The sequence below is a fragment of the Gobio gobio genome (genome assembly GCF_949357685.1).
Source record: "Gobio gobio genome assembly, chromosome: 23".
Classification (NCBI taxonomy): Eukaryota; Metazoa; Chordata; class Actinopteri; order Cypriniformes; family Gobionidae; genus Gobio; species Gobio gobio.
In genome coordinates, this window is record NC_137119.1 from 24,252,854 (window position 1) to 24,275,405 (window position 22,552).

General features: G+C 37.6%; 1 protein-coding gene across 18 annotated transcripts in view; it reads right to left on the bottom strand.

Annotated features, from left to right (window-relative positions):
• The window catches only part of relch (RAB11 binding and LisH domain, coiled-coil and HEAT repeat containing), a 71,277-nt gene extending 49,323 nt beyond the window's left edge, over positions 1 to 21,954 (bottom strand). For 7 of the 18 annotated variants that reach the window (XR_013815649.1, XR_013815650.1, XM_079805782.1 and 4 more), the window contains exons 1-6: positions 21,301 to 21,937; positions 10,723 to 10,812; positions 2,507 to 2,578; positions 2,307 to 2,362; positions 2,050 to 2,163; positions 1,768 to 1,959 (exon numbers count right to left, since the gene is read on the bottom strand). Coding sequence is in view for 16 of the 18 variants with exons in the window: in XM_079805782.1 (XP_079661908.1) it covers positions 1,768 to 1,959; positions 2,050 to 2,163; positions 2,307 to 2,362; positions 2,507 to 2,578; positions 10,723 to 10,812; positions 21,301 to 21,754 (978 nt within the window). In the remaining 2 variants the exon portion in view is untranslated. Of the gene's footprint in view, positions 1 to 1,767; positions 1,960 to 2,049; positions 2,164 to 2,306; positions 2,363 to 2,506; positions 2,579 to 10,722; positions 10,813 to 20,702; positions 20,754 to 21,300 lie in introns of all 18 variants that reach the window. The other 11 variants (XM_079805791.1, XM_079805789.1, XM_079805788.1 and 8 more) reach the window with 5 other exon arrangements.
• Between the last annotated feature and the right edge of the window lie 598 nt (positions 21,955 to 22,552).

Sequence of the window (22,552 nt, forward strand, 5' to 3'; positions counted from 1 at the left end):
GCTGGATAGACACCTTCTTTTCGAATATCTTCATCTTTTCTCCTGATGTTGCAAAGCAACACTTGTTGTAAAATGTCTGAAGAGCGAATTTTATCTTCCACAGGGTCAAGACATTTAGGCAATGTTTGATTATTCACTGCCAGAGAAAACAAAACTAAAATCACTGGGGTGTGTGTGTGTGTGTGTGTGAAATGCGCTATTCAAATAAAAAAACTTGACGCGCCTTACCAAGTTTAATAACAAGAACAAACTGTGTTAAATAAAATTTGAAGTAAAAAAGGTATTCGTCCTACAGTATTTTTTATACTTTCACACAGTAAAGGATGTGAATAGTTATAATAGACTTAATTATAAGCAAACGAATGGAAATAACGTTTATAATCCCCTGCGAAAATGGGTGCGACGCGACTGAAGATTTGGGAAAGGAAACGAGATGTCTATGTCCATTGGGACAAAATGTACTAGGCCTATTGTTAAAATTCACGGAAAATCGGGTGACCATTTCAAAACAGAATAAAGAAGTGCTAATTTATTTCCTTTGTAGGCTAAACAAAGCTTTGTGCTTCCCTCCTGTGGTAATATTCACGTGAAACAGCATTCACATACAAAACACTGTAGTAAAATTACGAAATTATATTTTTTTAAGTAGAAAATAGTATTTATGTAAAGAGATATATTAAAATAAAAAGATCACAACTCTTCTTAAGTGGAAGGAAGCTACTTTTTTCCCTCACGTGCAACTTAGCGTGGATGAGTCATTATTTGGGTTAGTAAAATAACGAAATGATAGTTTTAAGTAGAAAATAGTATTTACGTAAAGAGATAGGCCTATAGTAAATTACCTACCTAAAAAAACCCCGACGATATCATCGACCATCGCAATGTTTTACTGTAAACATCGTCAACTGCCAATTTAGGGGACATATAGCCCAACCCTACTTGAGGGATCTCTAAGCATTTAAGGGAAAATACTTAATGACAACCTTAAAGTTCCTTAAGAGGACCCTTTTTTTTAAATAAAGGTACCCTTAACCTTATAACTTAGGGTTTTCTTAAAGGGCTTTCATACCGGGCCCTGACCCTCGACCAATAAATAAAAACAAACATATATCAAATGGATGCAATATTTAGAAACTACATTGGACTGATTTATCTCTGATTATTGTGTCATTGTAATTAATATACAGTGTTAACAACTGTTGAAGTTAAATAATATCTACATTTTGTTTGATATTGGTAGATGTTTGGGTCATTATTTTATGGAGACATCTTTTACTTAATCTACTTTTCACTGTAACAGTTAAACAAAATGAAGTGCATAAAATAAGTATACTACATGATTCAAACATTGTATTATTTGACCAATTTTAAAGTTTCATTACATACTGTTCCCGAAATCCAAACTTAATCGACCCTTCTGCTGGGATCAGGATAACTCAAAGTCATCCCAATCCTACTTAAAAGTGTTGTGGACAACACATACTGAAGGTTTGATGCAGATCAAAAAGAAAGGATTATTTCCATGTAATCTATTCTATTTCAGAATCCTTTTTTTCTCTTATGAAAAAACCCTTTCCAAGACTTGATCCAATCCAGTAGCCAAAATACTTTGGACAACTGGGCCCAGTTTCTATAAATCTGACTAAGATAGCTAGTATATGCCATTAATCAGAAGTTTATTTCAGGATAAAGGCTTAACCAGAATCTGCTCCTTAATTGGAAATTGACTGCAATACCAACATTTCTTTCTATACAATACGTAAATACCTGGATGGCCTCAGTTTGCTGCACAGGTTCCTGGGTAAAATAGTCTCCAGGCAAGTCACTTGGGTTCACACTGACCGCAACATCCACGGTATCCCGGTGCAACGACAGGCTGTTCCCACAGTTCCTGTAGACATGCAGCAGGTCTGGAGGTTTGGGAATGTTTAGACCCACATCGTCCCACAACTCAAAATCCTGCAGATATGGAATAACAGGAAGAATTAAAATAGTAAAATAAATAATCCTATAAAAATGAATGTATCAAAAGGACGATTAAAGGCTTACCTGATCATCATTTTCATCTGAGAATGTGATGGACGTTAACTTGTATTCATTTCTCAATAAATATTCATTAACTAAAAAATTTAAGGCTCTCTTTTCAAGAGGGCGAATAGGTTCCTGGAAAAAGTAATTGAAAAAAAAAAAAAGTTAATCCAGTGTGATTCAAACTAGTTGTTCATAACGAACAATTGATTTATAATGAGAAATATAATATGTTTAGGGTTATAATACTATCATAACAAAAGGAAAATGAAGGTAACCTGAATTTCAGAACTGGATTTGTAGTTTTTTCTCTCTTGAGAGGGAATCTCACATTCTACAGAGAAGAAAGAAACAGAGAGAACGAGAAACGAGTGAGCTGGAATTTGATTTATGGTGGACATTACAAACTGCCTTTAGGAATGAGAGCAGCTCCTATAGCAGAAAGGACTGAAGTGTGTAAAAGTTGAAAGTACGCCACCTGCAGCCTGAGTCAAGTTGGCACGAAGAGCCTGAATGGTCTCCTTGGCTTTCCGCAGTTCAAACTCCAGAACTGGACCAGGGGGAAGTGGGTCACACACAAACAGGCATCCAACCAAGAGAAGGGAACAAAGAAACAAAACAAAAAGGGGAAAAAAGAACAAAGGATGGCCATGAAAAAACAAAAGAAAAAAAGAAAAGAAAAAACGACAACTTTTGTAAGAAGCTGAGGCAGAACCAAAACAGGGACATGCACACTATGGATCTAATGAACACATGCAGCAGAGGTTGCTGAAGGAGCTGCCAGATAACAAATAAATATTTACACATTTATTTATTTCCCTTGGGGTTTTATTTTTTTGGGAAATTCACTAACTGCTGTCTGACCGGGGATTTAGAGCAAAGCAAAGTCTATGGCCCTATTTACACCTGGTATTAAGATGCGTTATGGTCAATCAGATCACGAGTGGACGACGCAAAATACAGGTGTAAACAGGGTCTAAAACGTTTTGAGCTTGTCCACTTTCGACCACTTCCAGAGGTAGTTGAAAACACATTTGACCGGACTGCTTTTGTACTGTAAACGAAAGACCGCCTAGACACAAACATTTTGGGAAGCATGCTAGCCAGATGGGATTTAAACTGTCAGAAGAAGACCCAAGTTTGGTTTGAAGACGAAAAACATACCAAGCACAATGTTCCTCACCATTCCTGATTTCTAACACACACACTCACCGCGTTCGCCGTGGTATTGTGGCTTTTAAAGCAGAAACGAAAGTTGCTGCTCTCCGTATGTTATTCCGTCATCTCCAGTCGTGTTCATATGTAAATTGTGCGACTTTATTTCGTCCATTAGATCGAAAGATCTCAAAAAGCCTGTCCTCGCCCATAGATCCTCCCATCGAAATCAGGACAGAAGTGGTTGAAAGTGGACAAAAGAAACGAATTAAAACATCAGGTGTAAACGGAAATGGGTCTCCCTCATCTACATCCTATCGACCAAAATAAATCAGGGCCTAAAAAAAAAAAAAATTATATTCGCAAATCTCCTAATTCCTTTTGAATTTTACAGCTGAAGTGTGTAATTTCTGTTGCACTAGCATCATCAAATAGAATTGCAAAAAATGAGGTCCTGTCCCAAATAGCACATTTAAAATGCAGTTTATTGCATGTGTCCATAAAGTTTACATGACCACAGGGAGTCCCATTTGTTGGACTGGTTAGGTTGCAGAATGGTCTGCCCGTGGTTCAAGAGCATTGGTACAGACTTCACACCCTAGCAGTACTACAATAATAATAATAATTTATTACATTTATACAGTGCTTTTCTCTGCACTCAAAGCGCTTTACATGTGGAATCTCCTCAACCACCACTAATGTGCCACACATTACACCACACACCAGCTTATTGGTGGAGAGGAGACAGTGTATATATGTGGGATGATTTGGAGGCCATGATGATAGACAGAGGCCAATGGGCAAACTTGGCCAGGATGTAGGGGTTACACTGCTACTCTTTTTCAAAGGACTACAAAGTGTAAACTGTGTCATGTAGGACTGGCCTAATGATTGAAACGGGTAGTCCTGCCCAAAGCTCGCACCACTGGCTAGACCAATGTTGCCACCATAGAGACAGTGATCACACTTTTCAGAGGAATCAGCCTTTGAATGTCTTACTGTACAGCTGTCTCTGCATACTAAAGTCAGTATTTTGTATATGACATTATATTCGGTGTCTTCAACTACTATGTACTTTACTTCAAAAAGTTATATGTTATAACATACTTAATGTGTCCATGTTCTATTGCAAAAAACTTTTTTCTGCTTTTGAGGTTGGATACGGATACGTTTAGGGATAGGTGTGGTGGTATGGGTAGGTTTAAGGGCGGATTAAGGTGTAAGGGAAGGCTCAACGGTGTAATTACATACAGGGTTATTTTTTTAAATACATAATTTTAAGTACAATGTGAAAACATGTATGTATGTATGTATGTATGTATCAAAGCAGGCATCAAATGATTAATTTAAATTTTAGTACAGTAGTTAAAGACACTTAATATAAAATGGGACCCAGTATTTTAACACAGAAAAAAATAATTACACACTTCAGTTTAAATAGAACTAATTGGTCTGTGTTCTTTCGATCAAAAATAAACTATACTTTCCTTATGAAGACAGACTAAAGAAATCACTGCACCTCACTGGATTCCGTACAAATGTTTATTTAACAGATCAATAATCCAACCCTATACAGATGTAATCGTAAACACACAAAAAATCTAAATCCATCTGCTGCTTACATTTGATCTTTGTTGTCAAACAGAGTACTTCAATTGAACAGGGATTTACTAGTGTATGCAAAACCCCACAGCAATCCTGCTACTGTGGACCTGCTAGGCGAGTTCTAACAGAGGCTGCGTCTCATTCCGCTCCCTAGTTCCCTATAACAGGAATGTGTGGTCCGATCAAACAGACGGTCTACTGTAGCTCAAATTGCTCAAGAAGTTAATGCTGGTTCTGATAGAAAGGTGTCAGAATACAGTATATTGTGAAGACGAAATTTGGTATTGGCAAGAGTCTTGATCCACTAACAATTGTGACTAATGACTCAACCTGTGACAAGAAAAAAAAGAAGAAGAAAAAACACGGCTATATAACATACAATGGCCTATGTTCTTCTCGTACCACATGACTGCATTTCTAGAATCAGCCGATTCTGACTGATTTTTATGATGCATTCTGGGAATTTCTAAAGAGCAAACACTTCAGTGTACTGGAGTGATTGTGATCATGAGACAGGCCTAGGAATGTTTGGGCAGTGTACTGAACTAGGGAACGGATTGAGACACACCCTAAGACACTTGGGAAACAGAAGCATGAGAGCACAGGACAATTTGCATGACTCTGCGCAGATGATCAGCAGGTGGGACTTCCACAAGCTCTGCTTCCTAATATGTTTTATAGGACACAGTATCCAACTGAACTGAGCCAGATAAAGAAAGAAATAAAAAAAGATGGAAGAAGAACAGACAAAGAAATCAGAAGAAAGAGAGGAAAAGCTAAGAAAAAGCAGAGCTCAAATGGGACACTTACACTACTGATCATCAGAGCACATGATGCAAGTTTAACAAATGGAAGAATGTAAGAACAAGCAAAAAAAGAAGTGGCAAAGGTGTCCTTGCCTGGATGGTTTGTGGTCCAGTATTGGAAAGAGAAATACTGGAATAGAGACCCATCAGACAGCCAATAAACCCCAGGTCAGACAGCCAGGGCTGTGCTTATTGCCGAAGGGGTCGAGATTTGGAAGGAGATGCCCAATTTGAGGTACAAAAGTGACATTTTGTACAAAGCAATCTTATTCTGCTGCACGGTTCTACTTACCCATAATTAGCTTTCAATAAAATCACATTCATAATAAGCGCATAAAACCTTTGGACGTCATTTTACCTTATAATTGCTGGATTTAGCGTATGGACATTAATCAAAATCAAAATATTATATATCTAATTGATGTATGTGATTTTCACATTGCCCTATATTATTAAATAAACAATATTCACAAATAAATTAATATTCCATATTTAACTACTCCATTAAAAACTGTAATTTCCTGAAATATAATAAATAAAAAAATATTCATAAAAAAGTAGTACAAAGTTAGAATAATTAAAACGATAAAAACATACATTTTATAAATGTTTTAAATGTAATAAAAAAATAAAATAAAACAAAGGTGTATATGGAGTAGCTTATACAGAAGCTTTGTTCTGTTTAATTCAACGATAAAAATACAGCCTTGGTTATAATAGACCAGAAAAAGTTAACATTTTAAAAAGACTGCAAGAACAATACTTTGCTGGATAATAGCAGCCCTGATACTTTGTAAACAATTCATTGACTTCACTGTTTAACCAGTAGCCAAGAAATATCCGCATACAACTCAGCTCTAGGGATGAAACAATTACCGGTTTCACGATAAACCACGGTAAAATTTAGTGACGGTTAGTAATATCGTATAAAATGTAATTATCATTAAAACCGCATGTGATTATCACGATTTTAAAACTCGCGGTAAATCTTGTCCAGTCAGCGTCAGTCTGTTGCGCGCACCGCTGTTTTCTGAATGAGAAGAAATGGCAGAAGGCAGTGACAGCACTCTGGAGATTGTTCAGCCTCTAAAAGGACCCAATCTGAGGCGGTCATATTTTGGCTTTTACAAAAGTCCTTTTACAAAGGCAGTGACAGCACTCTGGAGATTGTTCAGCCTCTAAAAGGACCCAATCTGAGGCGTTGTCATATTTTGGCTTTTCAGGGCTCCAGACTAACTTTTTTCACTAGGAGCACAGTGGCCCCCAACTGAAAATTTTAGGGGCACAATCAGAAATTTTAGGGGCGCACACCGTAAATCAACATGCTAACCAAATCTACTAATTTCCACTGTATTACTAATAGGGATCGGTATCGTTAAGATTTTAATGGTATTACTACTCTTACCGATACTGCTTATCGATCCGGTACTTTAACAGTATTCTTACCGGTTCTTTTTATTATACTTTATATATTTAAAAAACATAATTAAGAACATAATTAACATGGCTTTATAATCTGAAAAGTAAAATATCTATAGCAAAAGAAACCGCAAAGTTTGAACAAAAATATAAAACATCTATTTGTAAATGGACCAGTGTGCCGGCATTCGGAAGGTCTGCTAACATTAACATTAATATTACTTAGAAAGAACAAACCTACAAAGAAATCTAATAAAGCAATGAAATGTAAAATAACACTGCATAGTTTTCACTGTATAAATTGATAGATTAATGCTTATAAAAGCTAAAGTTATTAATTCAAGAGATGTGAATATTTTCTATTTGCCTTTTGTTCGATTCGAATTAATGGCTCAATCGTCAGCAGGTTTATTAGACGCTGCCCCTTTAAGACCGATCGAATGTAGAACTAATAGCCTAATATCATATTCTCCTATTTCTCCAAACTATTTACGCCCATTTAAGATATAAACTGTTAAAATAACTACTCTCCAATCCGGTCATTTTGACACCGGCTATTTGTTGTTTATTTGATGGTTTAGACGCGCACGCGAAGCCTAAAATACAATGTGCAAATCGGTCAATTTCGCAGCACACACACATAAACCGCCTTGAAGTTGGAAACAGCGTCTCTTGCGCGGATTATTGTGCATTTAATAGCTCTTTATTATCAAACACATCCCGCCGTTTAGCAACAGTAGAGACTGCAGTTTACAACAATCACTGAATCTGACGTTTAGTTTAGGTTTAAGGAGAAATGACAGCGCAAGGCTGTGAAGGGAAGGATGTCGCGCTCGACGGAACACGGCTATAGGAATAGTTTTACCTCATATCATCTTTTTATAACTCTGGAAAGCCAAAATCGAAAATAAAATTAGATTAATATCACAGGACATCCCTAAAGTTTAAGAAGACTAAACTTTTGTGTAGTTCTCTTGGCCATCCTCACTCATTAAGCTGACTGGTGTTGTGTTCACTGTAGCTCCTGTGACAGTGCTCGCTCGCTTTCTCTCTCTTCTGCATTGCGAATGGCAAAAATGCATCACGGACAAATGGTTTAATATTATCTCATATAGAAACGGCTGGCAAAGATAGAATTTGCCAGACATTACGTCTATCAATTATAATTAGTAAGTGTATTTTCTTAATTTCTCCAGTACCGACAGCAGGCAAATTTACTGGTCGCACATGTGCGACTGGATGTAAAATTCAGTCGCACACTCTCAAATTTTAGTCGCAAAATGCGACCATTTAGTCGCACTCTGGAGCCCTGCTTTTACAAAAGTCCTGAGGGAAACTTAATCGAAGATGGTCACCTGTCTGCAGAACATGCCAGAATAAAGACGCTGTAATAGAGGGAAACACTTCAAAACTACGAACGCAAGGCAAGTGGACTTTGACCTCAATACCAAAACTACGTCTGGGAAATAATAACGTGAAGCGAACAAACAAGTTCAGACAAGACTGGGGTGACATTTAAGGGATAATAATCAGGGTTTGCCATTAACAACCGCCGTTTGCGGGTGTAAGTTAACGTTATTTCGGCTGCACACTAGCCACTCTGCTGTTGAACTTATTATAGTCTTCTCAAAAGCCATCTGTTATAAATGCGTTGCACATTATAACCACTCACACGTGTTTATATTGAGTTTATGAATGCAATGTCTCATAATCAGAGGCGTTCAGATTATCCGGAATTTTGTTCAGAGCGCGCGCCGCTCACACGCTGAAATCTACACTAAAAGCAGAGATGTGTGCGTGATGTACGCAAGAGATTCACTCATCATACAGAGGTTGACTGTTTTTGTTCTATTTCAGCAGCGAAAATAGTTTCAAACAAACACAGCAGAACCACAGCGCATCTGATGTGACTGGCATAAAGTTGGTGAATTTAGGGACCGTCTCTAAAGTTACACACAACATTGGTAACGTTATACACGTTTGAAACTTTAATAGCATTTGAAGACAATGAAAGTCATAAAACTGGCTGTAAAGTGATCATCTAGGTGTCAGGTATGATGCAGTCATTTTGATATTTAATAAAATAAACTGTCAAATCATATGGAAATATGGATATGCATTATTTCTCTAGGATACTGTTTGGGCTCTTACACAAAACATGCTAGATTGAAATGCATCATTGCTGAACACTGATGAGAATATTGCTTGAGAATATATTTACAGAGATAATATTAGAGATTATATTTACGAGAAATTATTATTATTTATGCGTTGCTATATTGACGACGGCCATTATAAGGAAGAAAATCCCACAGAATCTTGCTTAAAAAAGTGCATAGAGCTGCTTTAGTTTGTTTGTTGATTTTCAAATATAAAACTTGAACAAAACCGTGATAATATTGATAACCGTGATAATTTGGGTCACTATAATCGTGATGTTAAATTTCCATACCGTTTCATCCCTACTCAGCTCTGAAGAGATTTTTTTGTATTGGGGATGTGAATTTTCACAGGAATTAATAGTAACAAAACATTTCTAGTTAAAAAAAAAAGAAAAAAAAAAAGAAATCGTAATCTGCCAAGATAAATGTAGGAATCTGAAGCTTGGGAGGGATTCAAGCTAATGCAGGAAAAAGCTAAAGGAACAGTATGGCAACCTAGTCAAGCAAGTATTAAAACAGGGAAATGACAGGAGAGGAAACTTGAAAACCTTTTGCTTGGAAAGAAATGGGAAAGCAAGATAGTCATTACCAGTACAGCCCAATTAGAAAGAAAAGTTTAGCGTTCACGGCTATTCGTTAACCCTCCTACTCGTCTATAGAAACCGCTCATCTATGAGACCGCTGATGAAAGCGTTCAGTGAACCTTACTGTTTGTCCCATGTGAATTCACATCAATCATGAATGCCAAGAATCTTGTGTCATATACGGTAACACTGACCAAATCGCCTCTCGTAAAAGAGCTTTGCACAAGCCACTGAACCACTAATAGTTTCCAGAAAAATGGCCAGTGAAGCCAATACCTTCTCATTTTGCCTTAAAAAAATGGCCTCATACTGTAACTGCTGAATTGTGTTCTTGGAAATTCAGGGCATTGGCAATTAGAAAATTTGGCTACGGTCAATTGTGGTCTAATATGACGATCAGTGCATGAAAAATGTTTCAATTAAATTGACTAAAGGCTTCCAGTGTTAAAAGTATTGTGTGACACAAAGTTGGAATTCAAGAACACTGGCGTGTTTATAAACCACATGACCAGTCACTGTAGCTGAGGAAAATGTATTTAACTAGTAGCCAACTGTCCCAACATGGCGTGAAGGGCACACCGCACAAAAATCTGATATGATTTTCAAATATGATCATTAAGACTGACTGTCCGCAAAGTAATTTTACAAGTGATAAAATCTGAAATCTGATCTGACCTTTCAGAAGCATTTTATGGAAAAAAGTTACTGGATTTATGTGTTCCCTGGGAATCAAACCCACAACCTTGTACACTCGACCAGCAGAACAGGAATGAGCTAAATATATATATAAAAAAGGGGGGAACAAAGCTGGGAATCGAACCCACAACCTTGTACACTCGACCAGTACAGCAGGAATATGAGGCAAAAAAACTAAAACATTTGAATCTGAACTAGGCATCTGCATTGGTTAAGGTGCACAAGCCAGAATAACCCTCATCATTCTGACATCAAGATTATCCTTACCTGCCACTCTTTCGTCCGACTCCCTGTTGCCATCATCTGAGTAACGTGCGAAATCCAAGGAGTCCAACGTACTGATGCTGCCAGCTCGATCTGGAAACAAACACAGAATGCATGTTAAATTCAGTGGTTCCCACCGAACTAAAGAGTTTAATCTTCTACCCACAACAAAACACACCCTTATTACACAGAACACTAAACTATCATTTACAGAAAGTTAAGTGGTGACATTTTCATTTGTTTCAGCGAACTAAAGCTATCAGCAGTTATAGAGAATAGGCTAAACGTAAGCCAAAACTTTCCAGAAGCACAGATCTCTCAGTCTGTCGGCACTGCTGGAGAGAAGATACAAAAGTACTGCCAACGTCAAGCCCCCACATGGACTCCTTCATTTGTGCATGCATGTCACTGATTGTACTGCGTTGTGTACACTGGCATGGTAACATATTATTCAGCAGAAAACCACATTTATTTATTTTGCCGTTTTAGCTGAATAAAGAGCATATAATAATGGTGTTCAGTTACTGAACTATTTGTATTACAGATCCACATTATTTGCATATTTTTTAAACGGCAATTTTAATCTTTTATAAGGAGTTTTGTATATGTGTACTCACGAAAACGTACTTTAACTTTCAGAACTCAGAAGTACAAAAAGACAACTTATGGAAATGTGTTCCAAAATTCAAAAACTCATTAAGACATAATCATTGACAGTCAGCAACATCATCTTTTTTTAAGAAAAGTTGGGACATTTTGTAAAATGCAATAAAATCAAGAATCTGTCATTTGTTAATTCTCTTTAGGCTTTATTTAACTGACTAAAGTACAAAAAAAAAAAAAAGATTTTCAATGTATTCACCGACCAACTTAATTGTATTTTGCATATGCATATTGTCACATCACCTTTCCTTTTAATTACACTTTTTAATCATTTGGGAATTGAGCATACTAATTGTTTTGCACAATCTCGCCTGATACAAGACAGCTGCTCAACAGTTCATGGTCATTATTGTCTTATTCTCCTTTTCATCATAGGGCTGTAACGATTTGACCAAAAATAAAAACCTTGATTAATTTAACATTTTACCTCGATTACGATTAATGAACGATTATTTTGCTTTTTTTTTTTTTACTTTCCATTTTTTGCCCTCAAAAGGTTGAGTATGTTCCTGACAAGGTTTTTACAGTAAATATTTTCTACTATTACTATTTTCTAATGAAAAAGTGCATTTCTTTGTGATTTTAAAATACTTGAAGGAAACGGTTCACTTTCAGCATTTATTGTCCATGGGGCAGATTTCTGTTTGTTGTACATCAGATACAGATACATTAGCACAGTAGGCCTACATTACATTCATTTGAATGCATTAACGAGAGAGTGATTGTGGGTGTGAATTACTCATACCGTCTCTATTCATTATGAAGCTGTGGTTTGTACTTACTTCAAAGGTATTTAAATATATGCCTATAACGGTTGAGTTTCTAGCTACTTTAGTGACAGGACAGCGTTGTCACTGCATTTCTGCCATGCTCTCTGCGCACGATCTTCACGTGATGTGCGAGCTTCTGTCTGAGTGATCGTTTGTCACAATATATCAGGCACTAGTTTAACATAATACACATCTGATGGTCTAAAATCGCTTTAATGTTCAAATTGGCAGGCCTTAAAACACATACAAATGACAAAGCTTTGTGAGGACGCAGGTGAAAGAGGTCTGCCTTCAGGGCGCGCACGTTGTCAGAGGCGCGACACGGCTCTCTGTGTCACAGAAAAAGCTGAGCACTGAACGGATAAGTTTTCCATATTGTTGTTTTTGAATCGTGCACAATCGCTTTAAATGTTCAAGCCTTTAAATGCATTTACTTGACAAACTTTATGAGGACGAAAGTGAAAGCGATCTGGCTTCTGGGCTTGCGCGTGCCGTCTGTGTGTGTGTGTGTTTGGCAGCGCGTAGGCTATAAGAACGCTGATTAACTTACCTGTATAAACTGTGTAAAACATGCAGTTTCTGGATTCTGGGCATCTATAAACAAAGATAACTGCTCCTGCATCTCTCTGTGTGCCTGCAAACTGCACTTCATGTGACTAAAACCGAAATAACCGGCATGGGAAAAATACGTTCTGAATTTCGGTTTCGATTATTTTTCGATTAATGTACAGCCCTATTTCATCATGTGCATTAGTTTTTTAATAAGAGACAGGATTGCAGGCATGTCAGTCAAGCACATTCCGTCTCCGGTGTAGAATGTCTAAAAAATCACTCTATTGTGCATGCAGAATGAGGCCTGGCATTGTCTTGCTTCCCAGGAATGAGGTCATCTTAAATGGCAGTATATGTCTCTGTATATACACCTCCACGTCAATGGTACCTTCACGCAAGTCACCCATACCGTTTGCACTGATGCACTGCACCTGTTGCTGATGAAAGTCTGGATGGACCCTTTCGTCTTTAGGACTGAGAACTCAATGTCCGTTTTTCACAAAAACATGCTGAAACGTGCCCTCATCTGACAACAGCACACATTTCCAGTGTTTGGACCATCTGAGATGACCTCGGGCCCAGAGAACTCAGCGGCATCTCTGCATAGAATTGATGTATAGCTTTCTCCTTGCGTAACAAATTTGAGTTGTATTTCTTGATGCAGTGGCAGACTGTGTCAAGTGACAACAGCTTTCCAAAATACTCATGAGCCCATGTGGCTGTATTTAACACAGCAGCATGAGGGCTCGAAGGTCACACACACATTCAACAGAGGTTTCCTGCCTTGCCCTACACAGACTGATACTTCTCTGGATTCCCTGAATCTTTTCACAACATTATGTATGGTAGACGCTGAAATATCTATAATTTGCCATCTTGCATTGAGAAATGTGATATTTTAATTGTTTGACAATTCTCTCAGGAAATTTGGCACAAAGTGGTGAGCCATGACCCATCTTTGATTGCAAAAACTGAGCCTTTACTGGATGTTCCTTAAACTGAATCAGGATACCCTTACCTAAAAACAATTCACCTGTTAATTGTGGAGTGTTTCAAAACAGTTTAACAGGGATATCCCACAATCGTTTCACTTTTATTTTGTCTCTGTACAAAAAATTGTGTACATTTGGCCAGTTTTCTTTGTACTTTTGTCAGTTAAATTAAGGTTCAAGAAAATTAATTCCTTATTCATTAATTTATTGAATTTTACAAAAAAAATTTGGAATTGGGGTTGTACTATTAGACCAGAATAACTAATAATTTTAATAAAAAGTAGAAATATCTCGCACCGTTTCTGACTTTATGTAGCACCTGCTCTGCATAATACTTTTAATGGATCCCAATGCTAGAAATAAGTGGTTACATTTATTTTTTACAAGAATACTGATCATTTTAATCTGACTTCAAAAGCTTGTTTGGAACATTTAAGTGTGGAATGCTTTGCAAAGAGGCTGTTATTAAAGAATGGGAAGCCAACAGCAAACCTGTAGCGAGTGCAGGAAAATCACATGCAAAGAAGGTGTTTACAGTTTATATAGAAGTCTTAAAGACACAGAAATAACATAAAAAAATTATTAAATAAGATAAAAGGTACAAAAATAGAAAAAAAATGTAATAAAGGGAAAACTTAAATGTCAAAATAAAATGTCCCTTTACATTCCTGTGCTCTCATTTCAATTTAGTCACCTACAAGGCTATCTATGGCACTATCTTTTCTTTTGGAAAATGACCATGAAGTGAATTAACTAATGATTGTTGGCATAAAACCCTAGACAAAGATGACAAGTGGATCTCTAGGGGAAAAAAAAACAAAAACAAACAAGTAAAGTGTCAAATAATATAGGCACTTTAAATTACTGTGCTTTTACTTCGTCTACACATGCCAGCCTATTTGCTTTTTCTCAAGCTAGCTAAATATCACAGTGACTTGAACACGTGTCACATGACAGCAGTAAAGCTCATGCACTCCTGAGTCCTGTGACTGCAAAGCTGTCTATGTAGAGGAGGGGCAATATCACAACCACCAACAAAAATGAGAACCATTACCAGCCTAAAAATAGTAGCAGACTCTTTTTTGTTTTCGAATGCTAAATGTGAGCTTGTACTAGAAATGCGGTTGGATAAATGTCAAATGTCTCTGGTAGTTAAATTAGTGAATCTTCCCATCACAGCCCTGGACAGAGAAGTATTGATGAGGGGACTGACTCTTCTCAGTGTTGCGACTCACTCTGGGCGTGACTTGAATGACAATGCTGATATCCGACAAGTGAGTGTGCCACGGAGCTGTGCTGAATAAACATCTTGTCAAACTGGTTGACAGGGAGGGGTTGGCGGTTCTGTGAAGGCAATATGTGAGCTTGACCTATGTGTAAGATGCATCCTGCAAGGAATGATATTGAAGGGCAAAATGAGAAGAGTTCAATATGTCAGTCAGACGAGTCATGGAACATGTGACTCATGAGTAAGCGATAAATATGCACACCTACTTGCCTTCGGTGTGTTCATGTTCACAATCATCACAATATTAGAAATGGTCATTTGTTTGATGTCAAAATACTTTCTCCTATTTAAGGTTAATATGCAGAAACTAGAAAATATAAGTAAACCACTTGTAGGTTGATGTCCAGCAAATGGGTGACATTATGGTGGCATCAAAAGTGATGCAGATAATTACAGATAATTCTATAATTATGTTGCTGAAAACCAATAAATGACCAACATTTAAATTCTACACTATTGTGACTAAAGGAATAAAAAAAAAAAAAAAACACTAAAAGCTATAATCAAAATACGCTACAAGTGAAGTTAGGCATCACTACATGTACAGTATGAAAAATGGATATTCATTTTGAGATTTGCTAAAGATTACATTTAACAGAGTTGAATCATTAAAGTTAAGTTATCGTTATATGCCTGCAAAGGTAATCTAATGTAAAAATGGGGGAAATGTGCATGCAGATTGTTTATTTGAAAGAATGAGAATAGGAATAGGAATAGGATCGGGACACAGAACAGACCCGATTCAATCTATATTAAATTTCCTGCATGAGATTTTTTGTGAGCATCAAATTGCTCAAAATGATGGAAGCATGTTGGCTAGTCTCGCGTAGCCAGACCTTTAGACTGACGGCAGCAGGTCTGGACTCCATAGCGGTTTTCTTTAGCCAAAGACCGCCTAAGAGGACGTCTGACTGACATGTTAATGAAGCGATGAGAATGCAAAACAAACAAAAATAATGACTTTATTCAACAATTTCTAGGGCCCTATAAAATCCGTTTTATTTTTTCCCACATTCTGCTTTATTTTTTCCCAAATTCCGTTTTTTCCGTTTTAATTTTTGCTAATTTAGTTTTTTTTCACCCTTAACTGTTATTTTAGTCGTAAAAAGAGTGTGCTTTTAATGTTAATATAATAGAACAAAGCATAAATTTATTACATTTATTGAGGTAACAAACATCACATTTACTCAGTACTTTTCAGGACAAATACAGTACTCTAAGTACTTCAAGTCACAACAAAATATTAGTGCTGTGAATTGATAAAAAAAAACACTGAATTAATCATATTTTTTTCTGTAATTAATCATGATTAATTGCATTTAAAAAACATTGGAGTTTTTAACATTTTGACATTGTAATAATTTCAGTTACTCTCCAAATTAATGAAGAAACAACTTAAAGACAGCATATTTTAAATATGTGTTGCTGATACTAATGTCTCTATGAAACATTAATGACGTTACATTACAGTATAACCGAAAGCTACCAATTTCAACATTTATTAGGCTTTAAAAAACAACTTTTGATTTAATTTAACTTAAAACAATCTTTACATAAACCCATTATAATAAATGTTATATTTACCCATGGCCTTCCCTGTCAGACATAGCCTACACAGAAATTGAATAAAGTTATCAACACCTTTCTTAACTGCATAATTAATAAGTGAAATATAGATTAATCATCATTAAAGCTACAATTTTCTCTGTCCCCGTTGTTCTTTGATGAACATTAATGACAGACATTATCAGTGCTGCTGTCACTTTAATATCTAATGCTTCCGAACATGACGCGGATCTCATTTTCTCTCTCGTTCATTGAAGACATTATTTTCCATACAGTACATTAAAAACGAGGCAAAATACAGCACTCCCCGCGAGGGAGCTGCTCAGCTCGGCACTGAGGGCTTAGCGTTGAGTTTCTCAACTTTTTCACTGACGAAAGCAGAGCCGTGGTGAGGCGTTTCGCCATACTTTCATTGTTTTGAAGGGGGAGCTGAAATGACGGGAGGGGTTGTGTCGCCCAGATTTGCTTCCCCCGGTCTGCATTTTCCCCAGATATACGTTCTTCTCTCACTCAAAACAGCATTTCATTCCAAATATGTACAATTCCGCGAAATTCCGCGTTAACACTAGATACCGCGTTAATATGCCGATTCCGTCCGCGATTCCGTGAACGCGGAAATTATAGGGCCCTAAATTTCCTTCTGGCCTGTGCCAGTCTCCTGCGCTGTTTACACTGCAGCTCCCGTGAACAGCATTGGCTGCCGTAGAACTGGAGAGCGCTGCACTATTTACAACGGAAACGGAGTAGGAGACTGGCACAGGCTAGAATGAAATTGTTGAATAAAGTCATTATTTTTGTTTGTTTTGGTGAACAAAAAGTACTCATCGCTTAAAATTAAGGTTGAACCCCTGGAGTCACGGACTATTTTAATGATGCTTTTAATAGCTGGGCCTTGAAAATGAAGTATAGGCCTTCCACTACGTCGCCTAGCAGCAGCGGCGCCACGTCAGACACGCTTCTGGTGTGCAAAGACACAGAAAACGCCACGCAGCTGAAACGCAACAGAAACACCACGCTTGCAGTGTGTAGCCGGTCTACAGATAGAAAACGCCATGCTCACGTCACGCAGCAGTGTGTAGCCGGCATTACATGAGTATAACAATGTTTGACTCCATCATATCACCGGGATGATAATTCTCCGGTCTAAAGCACTATACACACCACCGTGTGTTTTGAAGCAGATGCGCGAAGGGAAGTCCCGTTTCTTCACCTGCACAAAACGCCACCATGCAGAATTCCTAACTTTTTTTTTTTTAGGAAACCTGTGGACTCGATGCCCTGACAGGCTGGTTAATAATTTACCATGACAATGATAAATTTGAATAGAAAAACTACCGAAAATACACAGACTCTACTGAATACCAACCTATTCTGCACTGAGCCAACGCAGAGCTCGGCGAACCACTCCCTCTCGTGACGTAATATGACGCGAGGTTGAAAAAAAAAACGCTTTTTCCAAGCGGCCAACGAAATGGCCACTTTATCTACTAAATTTGTGCTCTTATGTCTTTTTAAAACATTTTAAATCCTGCACTACCTTTTCATATGGTATTTTCATACAAGGTTGTATATTAATCTCGAAAAAAATTTAACCTGCAATATGCCCTTTAAATGGCTCTCGGATTTCATCAAAAATATCTTAATTTGTGTTCCGAAGATGAACGAAGGTCTTACGGGTTTGGAACGACATGAGGGTGAGTAATTGATAACAGAACTATCATTTTTGGGTGAACTATCCCTTTAAGACATTATAGGCATATATAGTAAGTCAATGGAGAATGTTGTACAAGTAAGAATCAGTAGAAATTTAAATTCATTTCTAAGACTACATGAGGACTAATGGTGTATTCTGATCAGTTTGCTGCGTGTCATGCAAAGCTAAATAAAAAGGCCGGGGGGAGGTGAGGGGCACAGACAACTGTGTGGCAGAACTAGACTTTGATGACTACCCGACAGCTGCTCCACAAAAACTGATCCAATTAAGTCGGCATCACACAGTTTACAATATTCATTCAGCGGAGCTTCAAATCCTCACATCCTAAACACACTGAAGCCTTTTCATCTCTTAAACGCTTCTCTCCATCGAAGGGTAAAATATCGGCGAGATTGTGTGAGGTGTTGATAATGTCTCTTCCTGCACTGACGTGACAGAAGCGCAGTAGAAAGCCATCTGCTCCCTCTCAGTTGGTTGCCAGATCCTCCTTTGGGGAGTGGGTTTGCTCCATAATGCTAATAAAACCTCTGTGTTCTTAGAGCCAGCTCAATACAGAGCCGCCAGAGGGCAATCAGACATGTATTTAAGTGCCATTAAAGAGCAGTAAGCTTATGGTTCAGTCTCTAGGTAATCCAGTTGAAAAAAAACACTGTTTAAGAAAAGAGGGATTGGCTGAAACGAACAGGCAGCCCAGGTCTAGGCCTCTAATTTCTATAGCATCCCCCTTTTCCCTGGAGAGCACGGTGTCACTTAAGACATTGCACTCGGCTGATGAGGTCACATCCTGTCTTTCGGTCCTAGAGTGCATTATAGAGGTCTTGGAATTAGGATAGTTTCATTTTTGAGAGAATTATTCATCAAATCAAGATGACCTCCATTCATTTTATATAACACATTAAGTTAAGTTTTCATGTACTGTCTGTGGGAAGGTATGAGTACATGATATATTACAAATCCTAATAATATCAGACCTAAGCCTTTTCGATAAAGGAAAGATGGTTGTCATAAATATTCAGATGCAATAGGAGCCTGATTAGATGGATTAATGATTGTTTTGAACCGCGAATAAGCCTGCGCTGCGTGAAAGCAGTTTTCAACATGCCCACCCACATGTTTAGTCAGCAGCAGGCTGAGAAAATGTGCGGTTGATGGGCACTTATGCCAGGCAATCACACAAAACATCCCACATAAAGAAAGGAAGAATAATTGTAGACACAACCAGGACAGAGACAGACCTGAAAGCATTTGGATGAATGTTTGATCAGCATTTCCTCATTCAATCAAACTGTAGACCACAAGCTCCAGTAACCACATGAAAAAAATTCCATTATGTTACCTTCATCATTCAAGAATCAAACGGGACACTAAATTTAGAATTATTGGTTACCAAGAAGAAGAAAAATTAAAGATCAGACAATTGACCCTTTGCTGACCCCTCCTCTAGCACAGACAATTTTTTTTCTATTAATATTGTTTTAAACATTATATTTTATTAGCTTTTTTATTTTTAATTATTTATTCCTTGAAACTGATTATTTATTACTTAACATTATTAATTACTGATATTATACATGTTACTTTGGAAAATGAGGGTTAACAGTCCACTTTTAAATGGTTATAACACTGAAAAAAAATACCTCCCTTAGTTAAACTGTCACTAGGTAATATTTTTCCCCATCGTTTATGGAATATTCTATTTAAAACTGTCCAATCTTACATTAGTAAAGAACAAAAGCTTGCTTAATCATATAGCAACAGTTGCTAAGTTAGGATTGATCAATAACATTTGTAAGGCGGCGATTTAAAGGGAAAGTTCACCCAAAAGAGAATTCTGTCATCATTTACTCACCCTGATTTTGTTGCAAAACTGTATGCAAATGATGATTCTTTTTGGAACATAAAACAAACTATTTTGAGAATTCTGTTTCTTTTCCATATAAATGAAAGTCAAAGGTAACCAAAACAGTTTGGTTGTAAATATGTTTTGTTTGTGTTTTTTTCCACAGAAGGAAGAAAATCATGCAGGTTTGGAGAGACATGAAGGTGAGTAAATGATAAATGCCAACTGAAATATCAATTTAATGTATTATTTTTGCAATCTGTTTTTAAGAAGAAATGTCTCCTTTTAACAAAGGGTCAATTTTCTTTGATCGATTGAAAAAATAAAATGTTAGAAAGGATCTACACTGGATAGGATGTTGTCATTGTCAATCCACACTTCAACTACATGCAACCTGGTAATAAAGAAACACAAATCCAAACGCCATGCTTTGAAAGGCAAATAGTAAGAATGAGATGAGGGCACTCTCAGATACAGATAAGAAACTTCATTTAGGAGCAAAGGTACGAGAAAGAATGATCACAGAAAGTATTCCTGATTACGCCAAACAAAGTGCATCAATCCCATCTGCCACTTCACACAGTCAGGTTTTACATACCCCTCGTATGATCATCTCTTTTTCTCCTCTTTCTATCCTGCACCTGCACAGCTGGGGTCAGTGGGAAGACTTCACATCACATCACACAACAAAGACACAATCCGGTCCAAAAACAAATGCCTCCCATAAAGCCTGTGTGCAACATCTTGAATGCATAAGGCTGAAACGCAATATGAAATGAACAGGTAGTATAGGTGGCTAGTTTAACAGCTGCTGTGCTGGTGTATTTTATTGTTGTGAAAGAAAAAGAGTGGCTAATGAGCTGCTAACCTAGACAGCATTTTGGGCGTTACTTTGAGTACTAACTTAAAAAACATCTTAAACAGCCCAAAATGGTCACCCAGCCTGGTTTATCTAATCTAGCTGGTCTTCCAATCTGGTCAAGTTGAGTTCAGCTGGTTTACCTCGTCGACAAGTGTCCAAAACCTTAAATCAGTCAGCCTAACCAGACTAGGAAAGCAGTAAATCATCTTAGACTGGTTTAGGATGTTTTGGGGCAGAAAGGCAGCTCAATAGGATTTGTTCATCACCTCATATAGGAAGACTACACATTACTGGGTTATTGGACCTACATAAATGAACATGTCTGATTACTTACTAAGCGGAAGACCAGGACCGACACCTTGCTCTTTGCATGCGGGTGGAGTTCCGCTTTGCCTTTCGAAGTTGCCTGGATTGGAGAAATAATCCCGCAGGCGAGGCAGCTCGCGTCCGGCTTCCAGGAGCTCTGTGTGCAGCTCCAGGGCCGTGAGGATGTACTGATCCCGGAGCAGCTGCGCGGCGATCGCATCCAGCGACACCCGTGTCTCTGCGCTTCCTACTCCGATTCCAGCCACCGCAGCGGCCGACGCTGGCATACCATCCACACTCGGGCTGGTTCGGTTGCTGGACAGTAGAACGGCTGGCTCGGAATACGGGGGAGAGAAGGGACCGAGGCTGTGGCCTTGTGCTTCATCACTCGGGCTGCGCTCGGAGTCCGCGCCATCCTGCCTGTGCTCCGCTTCCTCCTCCGAATCACTCACGTTAAACGGGTTGACATTACCCGCCGCCATTTTGCCGTAAGGTGTTCAGCCAGCTATCTGGCTAATATGTGTCTCCGTCTTCCTGGACGGCTGTCAAGAGTGCTTTATTGCTTCTAATCAACTGAGCTTCTGGAAATATGCTTTGGTTGGTGCGGCCGAATGTCATTTCAGCACCCCGCCTCCTCCCTGCAAGACCCAAGCGGAAATTACGTCAAGCACCTCGCGTAACCGGGATCTACCAAAGAGACGGTGAAGATCCAATGAATGAGAAAACATAAGTCGTTGATTTAACGTTAAATTATCCAATGCAAAACAATACAGCAGGCAACCGTAATCTCTGGCAATGCAATGTTATTAAACTTGTTCTCCAAAAAAACTACATATTTTAATGTAGGCTATAATAACTATAAATTTTAATAATTTATATATATATATATATATATATATATATATATATATATATATATATATATATATATATATATATATATATATATATATATATATATATATATGTTATTTAATATATAAGTATCTATCTATCTGTCTGCCTGCATTCCTGTCTGTCTGTATTGATTGGCATTTACAATTATTTAATTTCAAAGCTAACATAATTATAAATAAATACATAAATAAATCAATATAAAAAGAAATGTAAATAAATATACAAAGAAATGTAAAATAAATACATAAATAAGTATTTATACTTTTATTTCCTTATTAACTCTTTCCCCGCCAGCGTTGGGGGGAAAAAAAGCCAGCCACAGCCAGTGTTTTTGATCATTTTCACAAAAATGTAAGGGCCCATAGAATATTTTGTTGTATGAA